Source organism: Polypterus senegalus, chromosome 4 (genome assembly GCF_016835505.1).
Source record: "Polypterus senegalus isolate Bchr_013 chromosome 4, ASM1683550v1, whole genome shotgun sequence".
NCBI lineage: Eukaryota > Metazoa > Chordata > Cladistia > Polypteriformes > Polypteridae > Polypterus > Polypterus senegalus.
The window spans coordinates 18,350,764-18,376,437 of NC_053157.1; the positions used below are offsets into that span (position 1 = coordinate 18,350,764).

The 25,674-nt window shown below is 41.6% G+C and overlaps 1 protein-coding gene across 1 annotated transcript in view; it reads right to left on the reverse strand.

Annotated features, from left to right (window-relative positions):
* The window catches only part of gask1b (golgi associated kinase 1B), a 49,206-nt gene extending 31,379 nt beyond the window's left edge, over window positions 1-17,827 (reverse strand). Inside the window, exon 1 of the mRNA XM_039750303.1 lies at window positions 16,836-17,827. Coding sequence (XP_039606237.1) covers window positions 16,836-17,724 — 889 coding nt within the window. The 5' untranslated portion in view covers window positions 17,725-17,827. The remainder of the gene's footprint in view (window positions 1-16,835) is intronic.
* Window positions 17,828-25,674: the final 7,847 nt, after the last annotated feature.

The window sequence follows — 25,674 nt, forward strand, 5'->3', positions numbered from 1 at the left end:
GGGAGAGATTCTTTTGCCAGCGCCCTCTGGTGGAACCATGAGACCCCATCAAGGTTACCCTTCGTGACCACAGGTCCCATGATACCCTGCAGTTGTCCAAACTGGGAGCTGACTGAAGAAGCACTGCCATCTCCCATGATGGGGGATAAACTGTTCCAGTCCATTCACTACACCCCAACTGTCCTGACTGGGTTAGGAAAGCATTAGCCATCAATGCCGGATTGCTTCTTTCATTCCATTATCCACCCATTATGGCCTCCCAGCTGGGTAAAGCAGCCCTCTCCAACAAAGTCGGGATGCTTTATACTTTATATCTCGATAATGTACAGCACTCTGGTGACACTTCAGATGTCACAACATTGGATGTCATGTGAACTTTATAATCCCAAGCAGAATAAAGAATAAAAATACATAAGGCCAGGCAGTGTGGCATTGTGGTTAAGGATTTGGACTTGGTAGCCTGAGGCTGTGGGCATACATCCCACTACTGGCACTGTGTGACCACAAGCAAGTCACATCACCTCCTGTGCTCCAAATGGCAAACCAAAAGGATGAATTTAATAATAATAATAATAATAATAATAATAATAATAATAATAATAATACATTTTATTTATACAAGGCGCCTTTCAGAGAACTCAAGGACACCGAACAAACAATAAATAAATAAATAAAACACAATTATAAACAACTTAAAACATCAGAAAATCTAAAAATTAAAACCAAACAAAACCACTATAATCAGGAGGAAGAAGAAAAAGCCATTTTAAACAAATGTGTTTTAAGTTTACATTTGAAGGATGAATATGATTTGATATTTCGGAGGTCCGCAGGTAATGAGTTCCAGTGCTTGGGAGCAGAACGGCTGAAAGCTCTGCTTCCCATGGTGGTTAGACGGGCGGGAGGAACGGTCAGATGGGTGGAGGAAGAGGATCTAAGGTTACGGGATGGAATGGCAACATGTAGAAGGTCAGACAGATATGGAGGTGCGAGGTTATGGATGGCCTTAAATGTTAGTAGCAGAATCTTAAAATCAATACGAAACTTGATCGGGAGCCAATGAAGCTGCTGCAAGACCGGAGTAATATGGTGAAAAGATGGGATTCCAGTGATGATACGTGCTGCAGAATTCTGGACTAACTGAAGCTTGTGAAGAGATTTATTAGGGAGACCAAAGAGGAGTGAATTGCAGTAGTCCAGCCGAGAGTGACAAGACTATGAACAAGAATGGCAGTGGTATGAGGAGTGAGGGAGGGCGAATGCGATTAATATTACGTAAGTGGAAGTAAGCAGACCGGGTGATGTTATTAATGTGACATTGGAAAGATAGAGTACTGTCAGGATGACACCCAGACTCTTGACCTGAGATGATGGGGAAACAACAGAGTTATCAATAATAAAAGAAAATTATTGGTTTTGGATAATGATGATTTTGAACCAATGAGGAGAACCTCAGTTTTGTCACTGTTTAATTTAAGAAAATTTGAAGAAAACCAGGATTTAATTTCAGAAATGCAGTCAATAAGCGAGGGTGGTGGAAAAGAGGAGGTGGGTTTACCAGCAAGGTAGAGCTGGGTGTCATCAGCATAACAGTGAAAATTAATGTTATATTTGCGAAAAATATTGCCAAGGGAAGAAGGTAAATAATAAAGAAGAGGCCCCAGGACAGAGCCTTGGGGCACACCAGAAGTAACAGCGGTGGGTTGGGATGTGAAAGTTTTAAGCTGTATGAACTGAGTGCGGCCTGAGAGGTAAGATCTAAACCAATCAAGTGGAGTGTGAGTAATGCCAATCAAAGATAATCTATTAAGGAGAGTGGTATGACAAATAGTATCGAAGGCGCACTCAGATCAAGAAGGATGAGAATAGTGATTAGCCCTAGAATCAGCAGCCATAAGGAGGTCATTGGTAATTTTAACAAGTGCGTTTCTGTACTATGAAGGGGCGAAAACCAGACTGGAACTTCCATATAGATTATTGTGAGACAAGTGGGTGTGAAGTTGGATAGCTACTATTTTTCAAGAATTTTGGAGATAAAGGGCAAGTTAGAAATGGGGCGAAAATTATTGAAATTAGTAGGATCACAACCAGGTTTTTTTAGTATTGGGGTTATAGCAGCAGTTTTGAAAGATGAGGGAATAATACCAGTAGTAAGAGAAGAGTGAATGATGGCAGAAATAAGAGGGACTAGAGAGGGAGGCAGGCTTTAACCAAAACTGTAGGCAGGGGGTCCAGCTGACAAGTAGATGACTTGGATTTGCAGATGAGATCTGAGATTTCAGAGGAAGTGGGAAGCTGGAAAGAAGAGAAAGAGTGAATAGGTGAGTGTAGTTCAGAAGAAATACAGAAAGGATCTGGACCAAGGTGCTGATGTATCTTTTGGATTTTCTCATTGAAAAAAGACATAAGAGAATTACAGAAGGCAGTTGAGTAAAGGTGAGATGGTAAAGAGTCTGGAGGTTGTGTAACATTATTAAGTAAAGAAAACAAAGACTTGGTGTTACCTGTATTACTAGTAATTAACTGAGTGTAATAATTAGATTTGGTTTGAGCTATACAATCCTTGTAATAGAGTAGATGATTGTTATACATCTCTTTGTGGACAAAGAGTCTGTTTTTTTTAAACAACCTTTCAAGTTGCCTGCCTTTAGCTTTCAGAAGCCGAAGTTCAGGCGTAAACCAGGCGGCAGAAAAGGAAAAAGAAACAGATCTGGTTTTTAGCGGAGCCAGAGAATTAAGAATACCATTAAGACAAGTGTCATAATATGAGACCAGTTCTATGGGAGTGGATAAATTATAAAAGTCCATTTACGAATCAATTTTAGAAGACAGCAAATTCAAGTTGATATTCTTAATGTTACGAAAGGCTATGAGACGTGGAAGCTTAGGAACAGAAAAGGTAAGTTTAGCGTTGAATGAGAGGAGAAAGTGTTCGGTTATAGTGAGTTCATCTGCTGTAAGATCAAAAGGAACAACACCAGAGCAGCAAATCAGGTCCAAGACATGTCCTTTACAATGGGTAGGAACATCAGTGTGCTGCTGGTATCCAAAACTCTAGAGGCAAGATAAAAAGTCTCTAGTGAGAGGGATATTGGTATTGTCCAGATGTATATTAAAATCCCCCAGAAGAATTATATTTGGAGTAATTACAGATAGATTGGTAAGGAAGGTAGCAAGATTTAACCAATTAAATCTCAGATGTTATAAGACGCTTTGGATAAAGGCGTCAGCCAAGTAATAATAATAATACAACACATCTGGAAATGAATTGCATTTACATTTCATTTAAATTTATTTGATTGGCAGACGTTTTTATCCAAAGCAACTTCCAAACATAACTGAGTAACATTAGGCTATGGCCTGTTTGTATAGCAAGGGAACATGTAATACTGTAAATAATAAGTTTACAATCATAGCTTACAATCGATAAAGCATTTAGATCTGGGGCTCTCAAACTCTGTCCTGGGGACCCTCTGAGGCTACAGGCTTTTGTGCCAACCAGATTCCCAATGAGTGACAATAACTGATCTCATTTAGTTAGCTGGTCTTTTTTCTCTTCTCTTATTCTACATTCAGAAAAGCACAATAGTGTGATTTTTACTTTTGTAAAGTACTAGGGGGTTCCCCCTGCTCACTTCACTCGCCAACCCCTCCCGGCCTGCGCTATGCACCAGCCACTTTGCATCTCTACCGCTAGCATTGTGAAGAGAGGGGCTCAACGCACCCCAAGGAGATGCAATCGCTCCTCTGAAACCCCCTCTTAAATAATACAATGGGAAACAAATACAACAACAACAACATTAATTTATATAGCACATTTTCATACAAACAGTAGCTCAAAGTGCTTTACATGATGAAGAATAGAAAAATAAAAGACACAATAAGAAAACAAAATAAGTCAACATTAATTCACATAGAATAAGAATAAGGTCCAATGGCCAGGGAGGACAGAAAAAAAAATCTCCAGACGGCTGGAGAAAAAATAAAATCTGTAGGGATTCCAGACCATGAGACCGCCCAGTCCCCTCTGGGTATTCTACCTAACATAAATGAAACAGTCCTCTTTGGATTTAGGGTTCTCACGGAAGGACTTGATGATGATGATGGTCACGTACAGTTGTTTTTCTTACCTCCTCTTTGCTTGACCAACTGCTGCTGCTGCCATGCCATGTGATCTGCATCATTTTAAAGCTTGTACAGCAGCTGCCTTTGTCATCTACTCTTTGCCTTTTATTTCCGGCCCCATACATGGTTACATCTCTTGGCACAAAGTCTTGTCTCACGGGACATGAGTTCTTGATATTTTTTAGTTTATACTTTAAAAACAGAATAAGAATCTGAAAATCTAACAACATCACATTAAAGTTTGATAAATTCTGAAAAGAATGATACCAAATATATATATGTAGGTTTCAAAATAAGCCCATGGGCTGGCGCCCTGCCCGGGGTTTGTTTCCTGCCTTGTGCCCTGTGTTGGCTGAAATTGGCTCCAGCAGATCCCCGTGACCCTGTAGTTAGGATATAGCGGGTTGGATAATGGATGGATGGAAAATAAGCCCGATTTAAAGTATGACAAAAAATGTGACATATAAACGTCACATAAAATCGTTACACAATAATTAATTGCACTTTTAGGCTTAGGATTTTATATATAGAGAGTAGATTTAGAAGTATTTCTATTTTTTCAATATCTTTAAATGCTTAACTCATTTTTTTTTCTATTATTTGGACCTTTTTCTGTGTAGTTTGCTTCTTTCGCTGTATCCTAATAATGACAATTATAAAGAAGCAGAGCAGACACCTGGGAAAGCAACACTAAATAACCAGAAAACCTGTAAGAAAACAATGAAAATCAGAATGAAAATATTGTTAAAAAGTAAAAAAATACAATTCCAATATGACTGCTTAGTACATTTTAATAAAAAATTAGCAAATGTAATTTCGTCATTTTTACATTGACTCCAAAACACAGAAACTGGGTAACAAACAGATTACTCACTTCATTAGGCTAGCAGTCCAATTAAAAACAGAAGTTGGTTGGAACAAAAAACCTTCAGCCACAGGGGGTCCCCAGGTCTGAGACTGAGAACCATTGATTTAAACTTAAGCTAACAACAAATTAACCAACAATATAAAATATCACAGAGCAAAGTGTTTATTTTTTTTTCCCTTGATCAATGAGACAGATATTCACTAAACAAATGGATCTTCAATTGCTTCTTAAATGCATTGAGGGAGTCAGCAGTATAGATGAAGGTAGGTAGACCATTCCACCAACTAGCAGCTACAAATGAAAAGAGTCTGGATTGAGACTTGATGCCAGGCAGAGGTGGCATCACCAGACGCTATCCACTGGCAGACCCGAGTGGACTTCACCAGTGTCTCCATAAACTCAGGTGCTGAACCTGTAAGGTGCATAACATGCAGAAATGAACGCAAAGAATATGTAGTGTCACAGACCGCCGGGGTCTTTGTCTGGCCGGGACGCCTCTTCACTGACAGGACCAGGGGAGCAAGCATGCACAGAACAGTACCTCCCCCGGGACGTTAGATGGCATGGGTGGCAGTGGTGCCTCAGATTCCAGCAGGGCTCAGTGGGAGATGGAGTTCTCTACAACCCTGTTGGGATCCGTGGGTGCCGCCAGAGGGGTGCTGCAGTTGTTCCTGAGCCCGTGTGGGTGGTTCTTCTGCCACACCCAGAAGTACAGCTGGAAATAGATCATCAAACACCTGGAGCACTTCTGGGTGGGCTATAAAAGGAGCCAGCAGCCACCACTCCAGGAGCCAGAGTCAGGAGGAGAGGGACTAAGCTTGCCGGAGAGGAGTGGAGGAGAAAGAGGTAGAAGAGTTATTTGTATTGTTGTGGTAGTGCTTATTGGGACTGTGTTGTGCCTGTGGGCAATGAGGAAGGCGTTGCCCACAGGCAAAGAAAAGAAAAATAGAAACAATTTGTGTTTTATTAGTGTGCCTCATGTGTCTGTCAGTGTCGGGCTAAGCGCTGGTATAGCGCCATCTACTGTCACAGTAGATAATAATAAACACACACAGCGGAAACACCACTTTGGACAACCTTACATACTGAACACACATTTTCAGGCTGATGCAGATTGAGTGTGTTTATAGCCATATTACTGCATTCATTTTTGTATTATATTCCATGAAGGTAACAACATTAGCCACTTTCTCCACTTCCATTGATTGGCAAACTTTTGATATTTATTTATCTTCGCCACTTTTTACACATGGCCAAGCATATGCTACTTGGCGTCTAGCACTACAGCCACACTACTAGGTTTCCTTTTAGAAATGCAGACATTAGTCTCTACTTTTGCCTTTCACCCTCACTACTCCGGCGTTTCTTAATCCCGAAAATCAGAGATTTTTGAAAATGTTCTCTAGAGTCGTATGCTTCTGAAAAAGGCAGCACGGCTATGTAATGCGGATGGGTGAAAACGTAAGAAACGTAAGAAATGTAAGAAATTGGACAAACAACAGGAGATCATTCAGTCCATCAAGCTTGTTTGTTTAGCTAATAGCTAAGCTGTCCCAGTGCCTCATCCAGATTCTTCTTAAAAGGCTGTCAAGGTTTCTGCTTCAGCTCCATGGCTTGGTAGTTTTTTCCAGATAAGCAAGACTCTATTCGCACTCTGATTTGTTTAAGCTTATTATATAACTCGTCCCTGCATGGATCCTGCTTATTATATACAAAGTATTCTTCACATGCTGGTCACTCTTCAAGGAGGAAAACCAAATTACAACATAGCGGGCACAGAGGAGTTGCTTTCCAAGGCGCCTGTTGTGTTGTTAACTTGTATGCATCTAAATTGCATTTTGTACAGTTTGAATGCTGCACACATGCACAAAAGGCAAACAACTTACCAGTTGCAAAAGTTTTGTGATAAACCCCGTGGCCAGGTGGCATTACATTCTTTCGAATGGCTGTGTGATTTGTGTTTTCAGTGATTTTAGTGTGGAGATATCACTGTACACAAAGACACCTTTTTCCTTGATTTATGGACTCCTCTGCTCCACAAACAATTCGGTGGTGATTAAACTGCACATTGCACACTTTAACTTAACTCTTACAGGGCTGATGTCGACTTTTTTCAAAAGGAGGAGTTGACGATAGTAATCGACTGTCAACTGTGACAAAACCAACCGTTATGTTTTAGTTGGAGTCTTGTCGCTAGAAAGAAAGTTAGCTTTGTTGGTATTGACCTGAGATTTCTTGCACTCCCATGAGTAGCAAGGCACAAATAACTGCAAAATTGACCCTGACACCTGGCGAGAGATCCAAGTGGACTTGTAAAGTAGAACACTCCGGGGATGACGTTTTGCCTGTCAGACTCTGATTTTGATACAAGTGATCAAAGACGATTGTGAGGTTCTGGCTTCAGCTGATTGGTCCCCCCGCTACTCGTGGTGCTGATCAGGTTCAAGTAGCTAAGACGACTATGGCACTGCTCGCCTGGGTGGACTGCCACTTAACAATGACAAGAGGCAGAACCCAGATTGCAATGCACTGCAACAGTGACAGCTGCTGCTGCCCCAGCCACGCAAAGACAGCCTGGCAACAAGCCTGCCGCTCATTCTTGGCAAACTAGCAGCCACAGCATGTAGCAACAGACGTTTAATGTTGATGTCTGTTTGACACCTTTGCTTTTCAGAAAAGTATGTTTATTGGAAAAAATATTCAGCCCTCAAAGAGTTAAGGGGATTTGCATACATTTTGGTCACAGCATGTAGAAATGACACCACTTTTTCAACACAGTCCCCCCATTTCAGGACACCATAATGTTTGAGACACAGCAATCAAAGCCATCATATTTTGGACTTTGTTGCATATCCCTTGCAAGCAATGACTGCTTGATGTCTTCAAATCATTGACATCACCAGGTGCTGAGGACCTTCTCTGATGATGCTCTGCCAAGCCTCTAATGCAGCCATCTTCACTTACTGCTTGTTTCGGGGGCTTGTCCTCTTACATTTCTCTTCAGTATATGGAAGACCTGCTCAATTGGATTTAAATCGAATGACTGGCTTGACCATTCAAGGATTTTCAATTTTTTAGCTTTGAAAAACTTTCTGCATTGCCTTAGCGGTACATTAGGAATTATTATCTGGTTGTAGGATGAAGCGGTGTCCAATGAGTTTGGAGGCAATGGAGATCTTTCTATGCACCTCAGAATTCATGGTGGCACTGCCAATAGCAGTCACATCATCAATGAAGAAAAATGTGCCAGTACCTGAGGCAGCCATACAGTACATGCCCAAGACATAACACCCCACCACCTTAAAAAAGATAAGGTGGTCTGCTTTGGATCTTAGGCAATTCCTTTTCATCTCCACATTTTGCTCTTGCATCACTCTGAAGAAGATTCATCTTTATCTTGTCTGATCCACAACACCTTTTCCCAGAAATCTGAAGGCTATTTTAAGTCCTCTTTCACAAAATGTAATCTGACCATCCTGTTTTTGTGGTTTGCATTTTGCAGTGTGGCCTCTGTGTTTACTCAATTATGATGAAGTCTTCTGCTGATAGTCGTCTCTGACACATCCACATCTGCCTCCTGAAGACTGTTTCTGATCTGTCAGACAGGCGTTTGGGGATTTTTCTTTACCATCAGCATGTCATCAACAGTGGAGGTCTTCCCTGGCCTACCAGTCCCTTTGTGATTGCTGAGCCCAACATTGTGTTGTTTCACCTTACTGATATTCCAAACATTTATATTTACTTATTTGGCTGATGCCTTTATCTAGGGCAACTTCTCGTAACATGTATGATACAATTACCGTATATACTCGCGGATAAGTTCTCCCACGGAGAGGTCAGGGCTTGATTTTATTGTATAATTTCCAGTATTTTTTTAATGTCAGTTGTATAAGTCGAATGCAGAAAACTCACACTATTGGTCCAAGAGATCATGATATGCTAATGCCCACCTGAGAGAGTAACCACACACAGCCTTTTTTTCTATGTATTGTGCCCACGTGACCACACGGTAATACCAGAACTATTCCGAAGCAACATTTGCACTGTTTTGTGTTTTTTGTATCTCACACCCTCATACACCTTTATTATAAGAGCATCCCTTATCTACGATGGAGCGTTCGATCAGAAGAAAATATGAAGCTGGTTTTAAATTAAACATCATTGAAGTAGTGAAAGAAATTGGTAACTGTGCTGCTGCAACAAAATTTGATGCGTCTGAAAAACTGGTGCGAGATTGGAGGAGGCAAGAAGAACTGGATCTGATTTTATGATCAGTTTTTCAGGTTTCAAGACCCGACTTATACGTAAGTATATACGGTAGTTACATTTCTATTGGGTTTCCAATTGGAGCACAGGCATGTCATGTGACTTGCTCATGGTGACACAGTGTCAGTAGGGGGATTTGAACCCACAACATCAGGGACTGAAGTCCAAAGCCTTAACTGCTACAACACACACTTGATGTAGGTAGTCCTAAGGTTTTACTGATATCTCGAATTGCTTTATTCTTATTTTTAAGCCTCTTAATGCTTCTTTGACTTTTTTTTTTCTAATTTTATTGACTTTATTGTAATCATTCCATAGAGATAGATACATTTTTACAAAAAATAGGATTGAAAACAAATCAACCCCACCCCCACCTCTGAGAAAGAGAGTATGGCCAACAGAGTAAAACTTAAAGCTGATCTAAATACATAAATTGATGGATTTAATAGGCGGATGAAAAAAAAGCAAAAAACAAAAGGGAAAATGGGGAAGAGAATCTACACTCACCTAAAAGATTATTAGGAACACCTGTTCAATTTCTCATTAATGCAATTATCTAATCAACCAATCACATGGCAGTTGCTTCAATGCATTTAGGGGTGTGGTCCTGGTCAAGACAATCTCCTGAACTCCAAACTGAATGTCAAAATGGGAAAGAAAGGTGATTTAAGCAATTTTGAGCGTGGCATGGTTGTTGGTACCAGACGGGCTGGTCTGAGTATTTCACAATCTGCTTAGTTACTGGGATTTTCACCCACAACCATTTCTAGGGTTTACAAAGAATGGTGTGAAAAGGGAAAAACATCCAGTATGCGGCAGTCCTGGGGGCGAAAATGCCTTGTTGATGCTAGAGGTCAGAGGAGAATGGGCCGACTGATTCAAGCTGATAGAAGAGCAACTTTGACAGAAATAACCACTCGTTACAACCGAGGTATGCAGCAAAGCATTTGTGAAGCCACAACACACACAACCTTGAGGCGGATGGGCTACAACAGCAGAAGACCCCACCGGGTACCACTCATCTCCACTACAAACAGAAAAAAGAGGCTACAATTTGCACGAGCTCACCAAAATTGGACAGTTGAAGACTGGAAAAATGTTGCCTGGTCTGATGAGTCTCGATTTCTGTTGAGACATTCAAATGGTAGAGTCATAATTTGGCGTAAACAAAATGAGAACATGGATCCATCATGCCTTGTTACCACTGTGCAGGCTGGTGGTGGTGGTGTAATGGTGTGGGGGATGTTTTCTTGGCACACTTTAGGCCCCTTAGTGCCAATTGGGCATTGTTTAAATGCCACGGGCTACCTGAGCATTGTTTCTGACCATGTCCATCCCTTCATGACCACCATGTACCCATCCTCTGATGGCTACTTCCAGCAGGATAATGCACCATGTCACAAAGCTCGAATCATTTCAAATTGGTTTCTTGAACATGACAATGAGTTCACTGTACTAAAATGGCCCCCACAGTCACCAGATCTCAACCCAATAGAGCATCTTTGGGATGTGGTGGAACGGGAGCTTCGTGCCCTGGATGTGCATCCCACAAATCTCCATCAACTGCAAGATGATATCCTATCAATATGGGCCAACATTTCTAAAGAATGCTTTCAGCACCTTGTTGAATCAATGCCACGTAGAATTAAGGCAGTTCTGAAGGCGAAAGGGGGTCAAACACCGTATTAGTATGGTGTTCCTAATAATCCTTTAGGTGAGTGTATTTCCTCAGTGCTTTAACAGCTTATTCTAAAATATTATTGATTAGATTCTGCCAGGTTTTGAAAAAGTTCTGTACAGATCCTCTAACTGAGAATTTAATTTTTTACAATTTCAAATAGTATAAAACATCAGTTACCCACTGACTTAAAAGAGGAGAGTTAGGATTCTTTCAGTTTAGTAAAATAAGTCTGCGTGCCAATAGTGTAGTGAAGGCGATCACAGTTTGTTTGTCCTTCTCCGCTTTAAGCCCATCTGGAAGAACACCAAACACAGCTGTTAGTGGGTTAGGAGGGATTGTGACACCAAGGCTGTCTGAAAAGCACTTAAAAATTTTGTCCAGAATGATGTTAATTTGGTGCAGGAACAAAACATGTGACCCCAGTGAGGCTGGGACTTGATTGCAATGTTTGCAGGTTGGATCTTGCCCTGGAAACATTTTGGACAGTTTTAAGCGAAACAGATGTGCACGATATATAATTTTAAGTTGAATAATTGTATGCATGCGCATAAGGAGCTCGAGTTAATTCTCTGCATTGCTACCTTCCATTTCTTTTCTGAGATGTTGAGTGAGAGATCTTTTTCTCATTGCCCTCTTGGTCCTTTGAAAGGAAGGGACTGTAAAATAATTCTATATATTGCAGAAATGCTGTGTGAATCCTCTAAACTGAGCAATACAGGGTGGACTAGATCTAATTATGCAGATCCAGATCGTCTGGATGACTTTGATTTATGCGGGGACGATTCCAGTTCGGCGTGAAGACGATTCTTCATGTCGTCAGTTTGCACACTTCTCAACGGTGTGGGATTTTTTGGATGATTTTCAAATAAACTTAATAAGTTATAGCGTAATGAAAATTGCATAATTAGATCTGTATATTTTTTCCAGCATAGAGGAAGGTGCGAGATGAAGGAAATCGGGCAGGTTCTGTTTGACAAAGTTTCCAGTTTGAAGATAGTGAAAGAAATGTGTTGCTGGAAAATTACATTTGGAATGTAATTGTTCATAGGATGCAAAGATGTTGTCTATATAAAGATCTCTAAGCAATTTAATCCCAAATGATTTCCAGATATTAAAAACTGTATATGTTTGCATGGGTTAAAAAAAGGTGGTTCTCATGCAGAGGTGCCACAGATAAATGATTCTCCGTCTTAAAATGTTTTCTACGTTGGTTCCAAATTCTGAGTGAGTGAAGCACAATTGGGTTGTTAGTATATTGGTGATAAGTTGCATTTATTGGGACACAAAGCAGGGAATATAAAGAAGTACTGCAGGATTTTATTTCTATTGCTGACCAAGCCTGTGTATGTTCATCTATTTGTGTCCAGGTTTTTATAGCTTGTATTTTTGCTGCCCAGTAATAAAACTGAAAGTTGGGTAGAGCCATGCCACCTTCTGCCTTAGGCCTTTGTAGGGTCGCTCTTTGGATACATGGATGTTTTGAGTTCCAAATAAATGAGGTTATGGCTGAATCTAATTGCTTAAAAAATTATTTATTGATGTATATTGGAATGTTTTGAAATAAAAAGAGAAGCTTAGGAAGAATATTCATCTTAACAACGTTAATTCTTCCAGCTAGAGTGAGATGAAGGGTTGACCATCTATCCAAGTCTTGCTCAATGCTTCTTTGACTTTCATTGGCACAGCTCTTCTCCTCATGTTGAGCAACTAGAGACTCCAAAAAGTAGAAGCAAGCTGAGATGTCTTATGAAGCAGTGAAAAACGCCAGAAGAATCACAAACACCTGCAACGCTGATTGTCCCAAACATTATGGTGCCCTGAAATGGGGGGACCATATAAAAAAGTGTTATAATTTTAAAATTAAAATCTGTAATGTGCACTTTACTCACATCTGAATTGTTTGATTTGTAATTTTAAACTGTGAAGCAGAGAGGGAAATCAAAAGAAAATGTGTCTTTGTACCAAGCATCACAGAGGGCACTGTATATATGAGTAAAATCACACACTAGGCACTAGGTACAAATCTACTGATTCACACAGCTCTTTATGACTCCTTCCATCCCAGGCACAACATATCACAAGTCTCTTCATTAATCACAGTACCTTAGATGCCGACACTTCTGGAGTGACATAACTGACTTCCATAACGAAGCACTGGAGATGCCAATTTTTTCTTTTTCATCAACAAAGGATATCCTCCTCATATTAGTGACTGAGCTATCAGCCAAGCCAGAAACAAACACTGCAATTATTTACCCCAAGAGAAATACCAGGAAACGAAACAGCATTCCATTTCTCCTTCCTTTCCTGTCAAATATTTACTGTAACCTCTCAATTAGATAATAACATAACATTTTTAAGCTTATTTAATTCGGCTAAATATTGCAGGGGTGCTGGAGCATTTCCTAGTAGCATCAGACACAGTGCAGGTGGCAGCCTGAATGAAGCATCAGTCCATCATTGGACCCACTCCAAGCACACGCACACTCCCACATCTAGACTTGCCTTTCATTCAAAAACTACAGTTGCCCAGTATATCAGTTCTAAATATATTGTTCAAAGCAGTATGGTGCCAGCATTTCTGTATTTTTGGTACCGGAAGTAAACATAACTTTCCTTCCATCCGTCCTCCCACCTGCTCTTTTGATATGTAGTAGAGTATATAAAGGAAGGGTTTGATGCGATGAAGGCTTCACGAAGAGGAACTTTCCCCAAACTCTGACTCACTGCAAACTTCATGGTCAAACCTAACACTGGAAGGTCCTTGTATTGATGTGAAGTAAAAGTAAGGTGTACAAGTTAGGCTAGAGTACGGGAGGCTGAGAGGGTTCTTATCTTTTTTTTTGCTACAGTACCAACAGCTGGTATCGACACCCAAGTTAAAATGTTACTAGCACTCTAACATTATCTAAAACACACATCTTAAGGATGTACCTGGAGAGAATCCACATGTAGAGAGAATACACAAGGTACACAGAGATAGCATGCAGAGGTGGGATTTGAACCCAGCAGCACTTCTTCTGCTTCTTCTTTCAACTGCTCCCGTTAGGGTTCGTCACAGCGGATCATCTTCTTCCATATCTTCCTGTCCTCTGCATCTTGTTCTGTTACACCCATAACCTGCATGTCCTCTCTCACCACATCCATAAACCTTCTCTTAGGCCTTCCTCTTTTCCTATTGCCTGGCAGCTCCATCCTTAGCATCCTATTCCCAATATACTCGGTCTCACTACCGTCCTGTAGACCAGCACTAACTTTCCCTAAACCAGGGTTCCTTAAATGTTTTTTGGAATGACCAGATTTTGCCCTACTCATTGTCTTCAAAGTCTATTATATTGTTAAGTGCCACTGACAACTGTCAGAACGGAGCTGGGGGTGGGGGGCAATCTGTAATCAGACCCCATTGGAGAATTGCTACTCGTTGTTTAGGGGGTTGAGAATGACCATTGGAGCAATGTCAATTGCTTAATCAACCCGTAGCAATCCTCAGCGGCCTACATCGCAAAACATCCACAACTCATTCTCATTAAAAACAACAGTGACTTTTGTGAAGATTCCACAAAGAGCCTTTGCTTATGTAGATCCATGACAGATTAGATCAATAATCATGACTAAATGGTAAGAGACTTGTTGGTTTGGTTTCCTGATTTGTTGGAAATGTTTTCCTGATTTTAAAAGGACCCTCTCTGCATAAAATCACACAGACTACGTTTGAGTTTTTTGATTTGTTGTACCCTGCTAGGTGGGCCTTCTGGATATTACAGATATTTGATGGTCTTCGTATTAAGAACTTTTACAAAACACAAAGAACCAATTCTGAACAGGGAAGCCATGAAAAATGTTAGGTTATTTAGCAAGATGTGTAGAGTACATGTCCAAGGAAGTTCTGCACAACGCACTGGTGAGGCCTCGTCTGGAGAACTGTGTGCAGTTTGGGTATCTGGACTATAAAAAATGACACAGCGACACTAGAACAGGTCGAGAGAAGAGCAAGTCATAGTCTCGATCCACTGGACTCATTTCCTTCAGAATTTGAAACACTTCAGCCAGGTCTCCTCTTAAACTCCCCTTGCCTTAAACTGTAAAGTCTCAGCTCTTTAAATCGTTCCTCGTAACTCATCCCTGAAATCAGCCCTAGCTGCTCTTCTCTGGACCTTTTCTAGTGCTGCTATGTCCTTTTTGTAGCCTGGAGACCAAAACTGCACCCAGGACTCCAGATGAGGCCTCACCAGTGTGTTACAAGGGTTGAGCAGAACCTCCTGTGACTTGGTCTCCACACTCCTCATTAAGCATTCCCTTAGCTTTTTTAATGACTTCTGAACACTGGAACACTGACGAGTCCACTATAACTTCTAAATCCTTCTCATAAGGTGTACTTTGATTTTCAGGTCTCCCTTTGTGTATTCAAACCTAGTATTTTTCCTTCCCACGTCTGCATTGTATTTTTGAGGTGGCCATGATAGATTGGCCATCTAGTTCTGTGAAGAGGATTACTTGTGTTCTGTTTTGTATGTGGTATTTACCTCATTTTTTGACACCCAATGCATGCCTAACCTACCTTGAAAGGGGTCTTTCTCTGAATTGCCTTCCTCATTTATTCCATTTTTTATCCTAGAAGGGCTTTTTTTTTATTTTATCCTGTCTTCTTAGGGAGTCAAGTGTGAGGGGCTAGCAAAAAACAGGGCCTGTTAAAACCCACTGCAGCACTCCTTGTGTGATTTTTGGGCAGTAGAAAAAAATAATTGCTGTTGTTGTTGTACATTCCTTATATTAAATTTCACTTGCCACAAATTTGCCCAAGCCTGTAATACAATTTATTTTTTGTATAGCCCAAAATCACACAAGGAGTGCCGCAATGGGCTTTAACAGGCCCTGCCTCTTGACAGCCCCCCAACCTTGACTCTCTAAGAAGACAAGGAAAAACTCCAAAAAAAAACATATGCTGTCAAGGTCCTTCTGTAATGATTTAATGGATTTCCAATTATCTGGCAATCCACCTATCATGGTATCATCTATGCAAACTTAACCAGCTTGTTATTTATGTTCCTGTTCAAATCATTTCCATATATTAGAAACAGCAGCAGCCCCCAGAACTGACCCCTGAGGGACCCCACTTTTAACATAACAAAATTCTGATCGGGATCCTCACACCATCACCCTCAGCTTCCCGTGTCTGAGCCAGTTTTGCACCCACCTTCACACAACACCCTGAACTCCAGCATCTTTTAGTTTGATGCCCAACCTCAAAATCTGCCCTTGCTGGCCACTGTCTATATTAAAAATAAAGATGCTAAAGTGGTTCTTCAGTGCGATCCCACAGGGGAAACATTTTTGGTTCTCAAAAGGACCTTCCATATAAAAAGTTCCTATAAAAGAAACATTATTTATTTATTTCACAAGATTAATAAATAGCTACAACAGATGATAACAGATTTGTTAAATATCATAGGGTTTCTGATTTTAAATGGATAAAATAACACAGGCTAAGTTTAGGTTTTCTTGATATGTTAGCATCCTGCTATACATTCACGATTTATGTTTTGTTCACATGTTATGAACCTTTTCAAAGCCCAAAGACATAATTTCAAATGCAAAGAAACCTTCCCAGAATGAAATGCTTCTCTGTCAAGCAATTGTTCTATGAGGAAACACACAACCCAGCAAAGTGCCATTTAAGAAGCAGAATTTTTAAGAGAGTACCTGGGGTTTAAAGACCTCACATTGCCTTCTGGGCGTCTGTGTAACTTTTAACACTGGATCCCCGAGGATCAGTAGCACTAAAATACTGGCGCATCGTTCTCAGCCGTGATTAAGAAATACAGTATACACTAAAATAAATTACCCATTTGATTCGAGTTTTCTTTTAAGTTATTGCTCTGTTCACCCCTTCCTTACCTTGAAGGAAGCTGAAACGTCTGCTAACAGCCGGGAGGGTCCGGTTCAGCCCTAATATCCGATCCAAGTGAAAAGCAAACACTTCGCTCATATCCATTGGACTTTTAATGAGACCGCAACGCCCTCGGCAGACTGTTGTGCCCGATCTCTCTGTGCTGCTTTGGTCTGAAGGCTCGGAGTCAAACAGGCGCAGATGCGACCGCTGGGTAAATGGAAGGTGTCGGACTTGCGCGATGTTGCCGTCCGCTAAAAACCTCAGCGCGCTAAAGTCTTCTCTGCTTAACCAGGGCGGTGGGCTCTCGCTGTAAATCCTTATGTTACTCTCCTGTGCTTCTCTCTGCCCACCGGGGTGGGTGGCCACTTTTTTAATCCTTGCTGGCACATCCCTTCCTCCTTTGGTAAACTGTTTCTGAGTTCCCGGGTCCTGCGCCAAAAAATCGGGGTTCCCCGGCATTTGGGCGCCCCTTTGTACATTTTTAAGCGTGCGCTTCTTCCTGAACTTCGGCCTCACTGTTCCTCTGATATTGGCAGGTTTACTCCTTTTGGACTTCAGGGTTATGTACACGACGTTGGGCTGTATGCTTGTACCGTTGTGCTCCAAATAGATTTCCTCAGGTGGGTTGCGATCCAATTCTGGATGGACTGCGACATTTGGCCACTGTGCGCCAGGTGTTTTTTTCAAATGTAGATTTGCAGCTGTCTTGTTCCGTTGCAAAACATCTTCCGCGCGAGTGAAGATAAAAAACAGATATATAAAACAGGCGCTCGCGATCAACAGGTTTCTTTTCGAGCGGACGCGCCTGGCGCTCCATGCCCTGAAGAGCCAAGCGCACGAATGGCAAAGAAACGCATTGACAGCGCGGCCAAGATGAGGGAAGTATGCGTCCATCGTGATCAAACATGATGGACCGCATAGATAGCCCTCGGCCGACGGCTAATACTGGACACTGCGTAAGAAGCTAAGCTGACAGTGCGCCGTCAGACTATTACTCTTCTCTAAAAAAGAAAAAAAAAACGTCACGAAGCTCAGTTGGCAGCCACGTTCTGTCCGCCCGAAGGCAGCGTCCGGTTTTGAAGTGAATGACAACTGAGTTGCATAGACAGGAAAAAAGGGAGGGGGCGTTTGGAGAGAAGCCAACTGAAGATAAAGAGAGAGAGAGAGAGAGAGAGAGAGAGAGAAAGAATTTCACACACCGGTTTTATCTGATGAATCAAAATATGAATATCTGTCTGACAGAAGTGCCGTTATCCTACATACTACCATTTCACTTGTGTAAGAAACTTGTAATAACTAGATACAACTATTTTAAAAGTGGAGTAGCAATTCAAAAAGTCTTTGTGCCTTGAAAGAGAAGATGAGAAGCGGGTTTCCCAGTCTAGTAAAATAAACCTGGTGAGATTTGTAGATAACTAGTGTGATTCCCTTTATCCCGTTTAAATTTCAGCCCTCTCTCTCTCTGTCTCTCTCTCTCTCCCACACACACGCGCGTGCACACACACGCATACGGGTTAATTAGCAGCAATAGGCTGCTGAATGTTTTTGGAAAACATTATAGTATATAAATTATACAAGATATACTTAAAGGTAATTATCCATTGTGGAAGTGGTAAGAAGTTAATCAAAACGTCACCTTTTACATCTTTCCTGAAGAAGGGGCTTAAGTTGCCATGAAAGCTTGAATATTGTATTCTTTCTAGTTAGCCAATAAAAGGAGTCATTAAAAATAATTAAACAGTCAGTAACACTCACAAAATACGTATAGATTGTCCCATCCATCCATCCCACTATATCCTAACTACAGGGTCACGGGGGTCTGCTGGAGCCAATCCCAGCCAACACAGGGAGCAAAGCAGGAAACAAACCCCGAGCAGGGCACACACACACACACACAGCACACACTAGGGGCAATTTAAGATCGCCAATGCACCTAAACTGCATGTCTTTGGACTGTGGGAGGAAACACACACAGACACGGGGAGAACATGCAAACTCCACGCAAGGAGGACCCAGGAAGCGAACCCAGGTCTCCATACTGCAAGGCAGCAGCGCTACCACTGCGCCACCCTGTATAGATTGTCATAAAATTTAAATTCTGACTTTTTTTGGCATTTTGATTTTTATGAAAAAAATAATGACATTTCTAGAAAAATGAATGCTTGTAAATAAATTGTGAGCAATGTGATTTTTTTTTTCCATATTTGGCTTTAATGTCATTGGTATTTTCTTTTTGGAGAAGTGATGCCTCAAAATCCATATATCTAAGGAATGTCAAATGTTAAGCTGTCTTTACCTCGGTATATAAGGAGCTATTTTCAAAATGCGTATTTCAAATAGTGTCATATATAAGCCAGTGGGTTTCTCCCCTAGCTTATGTTTAATTTTTTATTTTTATTTCCATCCATCCATCCATTATCCAACCTGCTATATCCTAACTACTGGGTCACAGGGTCTGCTGGAGGCAATTCCAGCCAACACAGGGCGCAAGGCAGGAAACAAAATCCGTGCAGGGCGCCAGCCCACCGCAGGGCACACACACACAGGACAATTTAGGATCGCCAATGCACCTAACCAGCATGTCTTTGGACTGTGGGAGGAAACTGGAGCAAACCCACACACACAGGGAGAACATGGAAACTCCACACAGGGAGGACCCAGGAAGTGAACCCAGGTCTCCTAACTGCAAGGCAGCAGTGCTACCACTGCGCCACCCAAATTTTAATCTTTAATTTTAATGCATTCATTTTTTTGTTCATTTTTTATTCATTTATGTAAATATTGTTAAATGCTTATATTGTTTGTGTAATAATTTATTGTCAGTAATCTTGTTCTCTGATGTTTCTTGTGATTTGTGTGTGGTCATGATGGGCGATTCGCGTCCGATTCGTTCTTTTTCAGCGACTCTTTTCAGTGGGAATCAGTTTGTGGGGATGAACAAGTTGTCATACACAATGTCATCAGCGCCCTTTGTTACGCTGATACTGGTAGACATTTCAAACACCTCGGCAAGAGCTGCCTGACATGTGAGTAGTGATGGACATTTCCATTCAATTTACTGAATCAATTCTTTTGAACTATACATTTAAGAGAATTGATTCTATTGAGTCGTTTGCTTCATTTTTAGATCAGGTCAGGAGAAGTCTGCTTGGGGAACATGAACTGGTACAGCACGTTGCAGCACCCACCACACGACAAAACAGCTTGGAATCCCGGTTGGCAGACACACAGTCCAGTCCCACCCACCAGAAAAGACCATCTATCTGCCGCCGCCAGGTGTTACGTGGATGCTCCCTTGGCCTGGTCCAGGCGTTCGGATCCTGAACAATGATCATCCTGTGAGCCAGATCATCCTTGGAATGTGCCACATGACTGTAGTGCCGTAGCTGATGCACCCTCAGGTAATGTGCCTCATTAGGGACTCTGTGATTAACCACTCATTCGACACAAAGTCAAACCAGTGGTACCCAAGGATTCTCCCAAGAGACACAGTACCAAAAGAGTCCAGTCTTCATCTCAGGTCACTGGACAGAATACATGTCTCACAACCATATAGCAAGACAGGAAGCACTAGGACTCTAAAGACTTGGACCTTAGTCCTTTTGCAGAGATATCAGGAGCACCACACACCCCTTTCCAGTTACCTCATGACCCCCCATGCTCTCCCAACCTGTCTACTGACTTCATAGGAAGAGTCACCAGAGACATTAATGTCACTGCTGAGGTAAGTAAACCTCTCGACAAGGTCAACACTCTCTCTGCAGACTGACACACTTCTGGTGGCTGTGCCTAAGAGCTCATTACAGGCCTGGATCTTGGTTTTTATCAGGAAACTCACAAGCCCAGACACTCAGACTCCTTGCTCAGTCTCTCAAGAGCTCCGATCAGAGCCTCCATTGACCCCACGAAGATCACAGCATCGTCAGCAAAGTCAAGATCAGTGAATCTTTCTTCATCAACAGACACCCCACTTCCACTGGACCAAACACACCAACACCCAGTCCATACAAGCATTGACCAGAGTAGGAGCAAAACACACCCCTGATGATCTCCAGAATCAAATGGGTGTACAGGCTGGCCATGATATCCAGCAACTTCGGGGGGATCCCTCAAAGTCTCAGGATGTCCCACAGGGCAACTCGAGTCAAAAGCTTTATAAAAAATGACAAAGGCTGTAAATAAACTGTAACAGTATTCACATTTGTGCTCCATGAGAACCCTCAGTGCCAAGATCCGTTCGATGGTAGACTTCTTTGGTGTAAAGACTGCTCCTGTTGCTGATAGGTGAGCAAGTGATCACAGATCTTATTGAGGATTTCCTTATTAGGGATCACTTATACTGTAATTCCGAGGTGGTGTCCCCTCTAATCACATCAAAAATACGTGATTTAATAATTCATATTTAATTTGTACATTAGTTTCAAATACATATTCTATGTATGTGTGTTGTGGCATGCGACTGGGGGTGGAGCCAAGCTGGGACGTCCAGGAGGACCGGAGGAGGGCTTGTGCCTCCTCCAGACCACGAGGGGGCAACCGCCCTGGTTGTGTTGGGGGCCCACCCCAGGCGGCGCCCCGGTGCTTGAAGATCCCTGGACCTCAGCACTTCTGCCACACCAGGAAGTGCTGGGGGGAAGAAGACTGGGGACACCCGGAGGACTTCCGGGTGCGCAACCGGCACAATTGAACAATTATTATAAAAGTAAGGTTGAATAAATTGGACTCTGCAGCTGCATGAATAAAAAAGTATCACTTCTGGTTAGCGGAAATAGCTCAAAGGTTTTGTACCTAATACTTGTATGTAAAATTTGGTTGACCTAAGTGAAAGCATACTCAGGTTATCGTGTTTACATGCACACACACACACACACAGACAGACACACAGACATAATTCTAAAAATTGCATTTTTGGACTCAGGGAGGTCTAAAACATCAAGATTCATCAAAATCTCAAGGTCAACACTTTATATGTGAGAAAGTAAAAAGACTCTTTAAGATCAAAATGAAAATAGATCTCTGCAAAGTGGTCAAGATTATTCATAAATTCAGTGCCCTGCATAATATTTGGGACAAAGACATATTTTTCCTTGATTTACTCCTTTGCTCCACAGTTTAAAATTACAAATCAAACAATTCACTTCCGGGTGCGCAACCAGCACTTCCGCCACACAGGGGTGTGTCCTCGGGGGATTGCCGGGAAGGCAGCTGGAGCCCATCCGGGCTGGTATTTAAGGGGCCGCCTCCCTTCATTCAGTAGCGTGAGTCGGGTGGAAGAGGACGGAGCTTGGAGAGAGGAGTGGAGGCGGCCAGGAAAGGCACCAGAGACTGTGAGGCCTGGACTGGGGGATCGGTGCTGGAGGCACTGGGACGGGCACTGAACATTTACTGTAAATATTGTGTAAATAAACGTGTGTTGGGTGAACAAACGATGTCCGTCTGTCTGGGTCCGGGTCCGGTTCCACAGTGTATACAATATATATATAATTCATATTATTGCTTGATAATTTATTATCTCTCAGTATATGATTATTATATGCAAATATATATATATATATATATATATATATAAAATTCACATGCCATTTCCCTATTTCTGTACACAAAGCTTGAAAACATATTTATGATGCTTTATTAAAATATGTCAATAAAATAACAAAACAGCTTTTTTCACCTGTCTGGTGCTTTAACCTGTTGTCATATCTCTCAGACACATGAACTTAGCTGCTTTCAGGCATATAAATAACACCCTTCAGAAACACCCCAAACACATACACACTGTCATGTTGGGTCAGTTTAGAGTAACTAATTAACTATAACTTGCATATCTGTGGTATGTGGGAGGAATGAATGGGAGGAATAAGCTCTTGTATAACTGTTCTGCTATGCTACAGAGACACTGCAGGTGTAAATCTATACTAATAAAAGGCAAAGCCCTCACTCACTCACTCACTCACTCACTCACTGACTGACTCATCACTAATTCTCCAAGTTCCCGTGTAGGTAGAAGGCTGAAATTTGGCAGGCTCATTCCTTACAGCTTCCTTACAAAAGTTGGGCAGGTTTCATTTCGAAATTCTACGCGTAATGGTCATAACTGGAACCTATTTTTCTCCATTTACTGTAATGGAGTTGAGCCTCCACGTAATCATATGAACTGACTGTCAACACAGTGCGTAGAAAACCAGGAAGACCTCCAAAAAGCGCTGAAGAAAACATGCATTATATAATTGAGAAGGCAGCGAAACAATAAGAAGCGGCGGTGACATATACTACCATATTCATGAGTGCTGCTACCTCGAAAAGAAAGCAGTAAGTAAACCTAAACTTTAAATTAAGTTCATAGACAGGCTGCGCTGGCGTTTCTCATGCCCACGGGTAATGCAGGATACAAGTTTAATGAGAGGGCGCGGGATATAAACGAGAGTTTTGATCACTTTGTAACTAAGTTAAAATTGCAGGTGAAGGGCTGTGCTTATGCAAATTCCGAGAGACTGTGTTTGTGGGAGATTGACAGTTAAGGCGGGTGGGGGAGTCACGTCATCATCTCCCCTCCCATTCACCTCATTTCGCTCTGAGCTGAGCTCCGCAGCTAACGCAGTGTATCTGAGCGAGTTTGTGACGCTGCCACCAAATACTCACAGAAACATCCACAAGTTAATATACACGCTGTCTGTAGAGTTTCTCCACACTGAATCATCCAGGCACTACTTACAAAAGGTTACATTTACAATCGTGTTACATTATTTTTAAAATGTTTCCTTTTCTTAGCACAAGCACAGCTGAGAAGCTTCGATGCATGTGCTCCATAACGCATTAAAAAATAACGCATTTAATCACACTTTGCATTCCAAGCAAAGGGGAACTTCTGTCAATGCATAATTTCCTGGTACACCGATTACATTGATCAGCGCTTCCCGATTCATTTTACCCTCGCACCCCCTTGGTTTGAGAAGAAGTATGAAAAAATATGAGGTTAACACAGAAAAACAGATCACCAATTGAAGCTTTATGAATAATCAATTCGCCATCAATAATTGTTTTGGTAAAGCCATACTCAGTGTAATCCTCCTTCCATTTTATAATTTTTCTGCCACTAGCCATGATTAAATGAACGGTAAAAAGTAAGAGCGAAGCGAGGGTGACTTATTCAGGCAGGCAGGCGACGGCCCAATATATAAAGTCAGCGTCGGTATATATAAAGTCAAAACTAGTTTCTGAATATATAAAGTCAAAACCTGAATATATAAAGTCAGCGCTGGAATATATAAAGTCAAAACTTGAATATATAAAGTCATTCCCAAATATATAAAGTCAAAACCTGAGTATATAAAGACGACGTTGGAATATTTCTGAATATACAAAGCCAGAGCTGGAATATCCATCCATTTCCCAACCCGTTGAATCCGACCACAGGGTCATGGGGATCTGCTGGAGCCAATCCCAGCTAACACTGGGCGCAAGGCAGGAACCAATCCTGGGCAGGGCACATGCATCATTTTCAAAACATTAACCAAACAGTGTTTTTTTAATTGATTTTTCTGAATACGTTTTTGTTAACTTAGTTCAGTTCAGAGTCGTTTCAATCAATAGATTTTGACTTTCACTTTATATATTCAGGAGTGAGTTTATATACTCCGATGTTGACTTTATATAATCAGGAATGACTTTATAAATTCCGACGCTGACTTTATATATTCAAGTTTTGACTTTATATATTTGGGAATGACTTTATATATTCAAGTTTTGACTTTATATATTCCAGTGCGGCAGCACAGTGGCGCAGTGGTAGCGCTGCTACCTCGCAGTAAGGAGACCTGAGTTCACTTCCCAGGTCCTCCCTGCGTGGAGTTTGCATGTTCTCCCTGTGTCTGCGTGGGTTTCCTCCAGGTGCTCTGGTTTCCTCCCACAGTCCAAAGACATGCAGGTTAGGTGGTTTGGTGATTCTAAATTGGCCCTAGTGTGTGTTTGTGTGTGTCCTGTGGTGGGTTGGCACCCTGCCCGGATTGGTTCCTGCCTTGTGCCCTGTGTTCGCTGGGATTGGCTTCGGCAGACCCCCATGACCCTGTGTTCGGATTCAGCGGGTTGGGAAATGGATGGATGGATATTCCAGTGCTGACTTTATATATTCAAGTTTTGACTTTATATATTCAAGTTTTGACTTTATATATTCCAGCGCTGACTTTATATATTCCGACGCTGACTTTATATATTCAAGTTTTGACTTTATATATTCGAGCGATTGACTTTATATATTCAAGTTTTGACTTTATATATTCTGACGCCGACTTTATATATTCATAAAATCAATGTATTTGCCTGTTTGGCACCCCATAGTATATGTGTGTGTGTATATATGTATATTACATTGTCAATCATGTTACGTTATTATTAAAATGTTTCCTTTTCTTTTTACCTCTCCGCTGCTAAGCGCGGGTATTTTGCTATATATATATATATATATATAGATATAGATATATATATATATATACTGTATATATATATTGTCACATACTGAGTAGGAGGCAGCGGATTGATTCGATAACACCTGGAAACCATTAGCGCCAGGAATGGCGGGTATTAACTTTCTCCCTCTGCTTCCTCGTAGAAAGAAAGACCTTCCTGCACCATAGGCTTGGATTGACCGCAGTGCGTACTTCCGCCCTTCCTCCGCCATCTTGCCCTGGCGTCATCCTTCCCATCCTCCCTTGCGGTCCTTCCCAGCATTCCTCCACTTCGGCTCCACCCCAATAAAATGGCGCGCCAGGAGTCGGCGTCGCGCATTATGAACTGTTTGTTTATAATTTTGACCGGTGTTTTTGTTTGCTGTGTACAATATACGGGGCC